A 4774-nucleotide genomic window follows, 5' to 3' on the forward strand; every position below is an offset into this window, starting at 1 on the left:
GGAAGAAGATGTGATGGAATCAAGTCATATTGACTCATTTCTGGGTCCCTTATTTTAATATCAAAGTAATGGCCCAACAGTCTGAACCTAACTTGTTACAGATATTTGTTTCCAATAATTTACCATTCAAAACTGCAATTAATATATTTATATTAAATCTTTTTTTAAAGTTGTGATCATTCTCTGGGATTTGTCCTCTTTAAATGACCTTTTTTTTTAAAAAAACATATTTATTTATTTATTTGGCTCTGTCGTGTCTTAGTTGCAGCGTGCAGGATCTTCTTTGAGGCATGCAGGATTTTTTTTTTTTTTTGAGGGAGAGATACAGAGTTTACTGAATTCGATTTTTCTATTTACAACTGAGATCACATCTACATACTATTTTGCTAGTCTGCATGGGTACATTATTTCTAACGAGTTTAGACTTAAAATGAATGGGCTCAATCATACAAAAAAACACATGCACACACTCACACTAATTGTTTTAAAACAGTAGTGCATACATTACACTCCTCCTATAAAGCCAGCTTTGATTAAAAACCGCTAGTTTCGAAGATCAGTCTGATTTTGAAGATGAACGAAGATACACGCTGTATGATTCTAAAATCTATTTTAGCCATTTTGTACAGTTGCTATCTTACTGAACTATAGTATATATTTTTTAAAAGGACACTGATGAGGGGCACCATCTGGTATAAACTTTAACCAGACAGCTGACTGTCTCCCCCTCCCCCCAAAAACCTTTGGCCAAGAGTTCTCCATTGTGAAGACTGAAAGGACCCGGTGATACTTCAGCAGCAGTCCCATTACTGCTTGGAGGTAACAGAAGCAGGCTCACGTCTGCCTTTAATTCTACCACACTGCACAACTCGCAAATGGTTCTGAGATTAGAACAATTACCACCGTACTTAAACACTTACGGACATGGAGAGTCAGCTAGAACAGGGGAAAAGAAACTCACAGGTGGGTAGGTAAGAAGGTGGACACGTGGAGAGCCAAAGTGCTCTGTCCGACACCTGTGTACGTGTGCTTTAACTAAATGAACTCAGGAGGCCAATAGCAGTGGACCTGCTCGATTCACCTTCCAAATCAGAACAAGACTAAAAAAGCTCAGGTTTGCGTTTTCTACTATGCATAGGTTCCACCGGTGATGAGCAGCTCATAAGCAGGATCTCTACTCCTTCTGCACAATACAATGCAGGCACACAGCATGCCCGGCAGCTGAATAGCTGCAAATGCCAGTGCTGCCCAGATAACACGCATCATGATTTCTTGTAGCTTCTTCACAACTAGAACCTCACACCCCTCGGCATAGAGGTCAGAGGGGTGGGCCAGACTGCCATTACAGCTGCTGGCAGTCTCTATGCAACAGCTAAGAGGGACACTCTGGTTTTTGGTTTCTTTGAACCAGTCTGTATTTTCCCAGTCTGAATAGTTGTGAATTCCACAACAATGCAGCTGTCTCTGTACATAATCAATCGCCCGGCTAGCAGCTTCAGGGTTGGTTCCATTGTAGGTTTTATATACTTTCTGAACGCTGCGATCAACCTCATTTTCTACCTTTGCTCTGTAAACATATCCCCAAACCACTACAACAACTTCTGTGACAAAAACCAAGAGTAGCATGATGACAAACGTGGCAAGTCCACAGCGGCTTTCCTGGATTGTGGCTCAGCAGCCATTTAGCCCAATAATGAAGAGCAGGGCTCCAACAGCTATGATCACCACAGCAGGATGAGAGTGTACACATCTTCAAAGAAGTGGGCATAGTCGTCGTAAGTGATGAAGACATAGGCTCCCACATAGCATAAAACGCCAGCTGCTCCCCAGAAGATGAGGTTGAGAAACACCAGCACAGTCTTGGAGGAGGTGATGCCGCACTGGCCCATGGTGCCAGGGGTCGGCTGGGGCCCTGCTCCGCAAGCGGGACGCGCTCACCGAGCGAGGCGTCAATGGCGACGGTGCCTCCCCTCTGGGAACTCAGGATCTTTCATTGCAGCGCTCAGGCTTCTTTCTAGTTGTGAAGCATGGGCTCCAGGGCACGTGAGCTCTGTAGTTGTGGCATGCAGGCTTAGGTGCTCTGTGGCGCGTGGGATCTTAGTTTCCCTACCAGGGACTGAACCCACATCCCCTGCATTGGAAGGCGGATTCTTTACCACTGGCCCACTAGGGAAGTCCCTATATTAAATCTTTGTGTGCAACTTATTTTATGGGAATTGATTCTTAAAAGTTGAATTGTATTGTTAAAGAATATGAACTGAACTTTATATACATTTTTAATTAAAACACCAAATTACTCTTCAAGAAAGTTGTACAAATGTATAGTCTTATGACTACAAAATTGACTTATCTTTTTTTCATATCCTCATCAATATTGGGCAGTAGTGTTTAAAAAATACTTTGCCAGGGCTTCCCTGGTGGCGCAGTGGTTGGGAGTCCGCCTGCCGATGCAGGGGACACGGGTTCGTGCCCCGGTCCGGGAGGATCCCCCATGCCGCGGAGCGGCTGGGCCCGTGAGCCATAGCCGCTGAGCCTGCGCGTCCGGAGCCTGTGCTCCACAACGGGAGAGGCCACAACAGTGAGAGGCCCGCGTACCACACACACACACACACACACAAAAAAACTTTGCCAAATTAACAGAAAAAAATTACATTTGTTTGTTCTATATCTTTGATTACATTTCACAAAATTGGGCCTTTGTTCTTTCTGTTGTGAATTGCCATTTCATGCTTATTGTCAATATTTCCTACTAGGTTTTTTAATCTTCTTTATCCTCTTAATAATTGTCTATCTTTCATAACGTTTCTTTGTTTCTTCTTATTAATTCAGAGTGTGTCATTTGCCTATACCTTTACTTATGGAGTAATGTCTTTCTTATGCCTTGAAATTCTGCCATCAGCCTATTTTCTAATTATGATTGACTATGAAATCTATTTATACTTCCATTTCTAACACCTGACTAGTTAAGTATCACAAGATCTGATGCATAGTGGCAAAGTTAACATATTGTCTAGACATCGTGGTCCTTCAAATCACCTTCTCTCTCCTTTCTTCTTGCAATTTGACATCATCTAACACAGAATAAGTTCCCACTTGTGTGCAAAGCTCTAGGCCTTGGGAAGCAGATACGGACTCTGATGAGCAAGTGCTCATTAACTTTCCACATCCTGCTTTTGTTTTTTCTTCCCAGACAATGAGTCTGCATCCTGTCATTCCCTCCCCCACACACACCCCAAGGTCTGTCAAAGGTAAAGCCCTACTGTGGCTCCAGGCACATCTGGCAAATAGGATGTCTGTCTATGAAACTAATTAACTGAGTGCTTGGCTCAACTGGAATGCACATCAAAATATCCTGATGAAATAAAGGAGAGAGGAATGTCAGAGTGTACAGCCATAGAAAAGACACCCTAGTCCAGGCCTCTGGACAATGGCATACCGCATGAAGGCACTGGGTTTCCCTGCAACCAGAGTGGAGAAGGGCAGGGCAGCTGAAGAAGGAGGTTGAGGGCTGAGATTATGCAGCCTTCTTTTCTTTTTTTTACTTTTATTGGAGTATAGTTGATTTACAATATTGTATATTGTAAGTGATATATATATGTGTGTGTATATATATATATATATATATATATATATATATATATCTCCACTCTTTTCTCGATTCTTTTCCCATATAGGCCATTATAGACTATTGAGTAGAGTTCCCTGTGCTATACAGTAGGTCCTTATTAGTTATCTATTTTATATATAGTAGCATGTATATGTCAATCCCAATCTCCCAATTTATCCCTCCCCCCACTTACCCTCTGGTAACCATAAATATGGGGGGCTTTCTTTTAACTTCCTCTAGGCTCCTGGGGGTCTTCTAGTCCTTATTTTAGTTTTTTGTTATTGTTCTTGTTGTTGTTGTTTGCAGACACAAACAAATAGTAACATCTAAAATACGAAACTCTCTGAAAAACCATCCTTTACATTAGTCTTACAAAACAACAAGATCTTTCCTTTATAGACTGATACCCTAGGAACATACCCTCAAACTTAGGGCCTGATACAATATACAATATTAAATTTATTCAACAGGCAATATTTTACTAATGCTCTTCAGGATATTCAGGTCATCTTGCTCTGAGTAAAGAGACCATATGGATTCAAGATGTAAGAGTGACAAGGAGACAAACATCAAGAGAATATTTAATGTACAAGTACAAGAAGAGATTTACAATAAAAAGGTTTCTGGCTAGTGATAATTCCTCTTTCATTTGACATAACTAAACCATCACCACTGCTATGTTTGTAAATGTTTATGTAACTGAATTGGTATAAATAATTCAAAGGAATATTATCTTTGATGTACACATGGATTTTCCTCTGAAGGCACCTTGGATGGTATTGGGGGCATTACTGTCTTAATTACAGAAGGTTTTAATGTGGTAGTTCTTGTGGATTTTTTTTTTCTTAAGCAGAATTCTCTAAGGTTCAGTTTATGAAGGGCTGGAAATGGCTCTCTCGGAGCCATATCATTTTGGAAGTAATTCCAATGCAGGAAGTAAAGATGGGTATCCTTCTGTTTCTGGTGGAAAATAAGACACATTCTCCAGAAAGCAAAGTAAACTCAGTCCCTGTGAGGGGCGGTAACAGGAATCCTTGGAAGCAGGAGGAGAGAAGAAGGGAGAGTTAAGATATGTGAAAGAAACAAGGCAGTGGTAAGGAATAGAGAAGGGGTGGGACGTATAGCCCCTGCTCTCAAGAGGAGTCAGCTTTTATGCAAGGCTGGTCC

The 4774-nt window shown here is 41.4% G+C and overlaps 1 protein-coding gene across 1 annotated transcript; it reads right to left on the minus strand.

Annotated features, from left to right (window-relative positions):
• Window positions 1–931: 931 nt before the first annotated feature.
• Window positions 932–1960, minus strand: LOC102984985 (tetraspanin-3-like). Its single transcript, XM_055086953.1, is given in 2 exon segments — window positions 932–1736; window positions 1739–1960. Coding segments are annotated over 2 exon segments (759 nt in total). The 5' UTR covers window positions 1890–1960; the 3' UTR covers window positions 932–1128.
• Between the last annotated feature and the right edge of the window lie 2814 nt (window positions 1961–4774).

This window comes from Physeter macrocephalus, chromosome 9 (assembly GCF_002837175.3).
Source record: "Physeter macrocephalus isolate SW-GA chromosome 9, ASM283717v5, whole genome shotgun sequence".
Lineage (NCBI taxonomy): Eukaryota > Metazoa > Chordata > Mammalia > Artiodactyla > Physeteridae > Physeter > Physeter macrocephalus.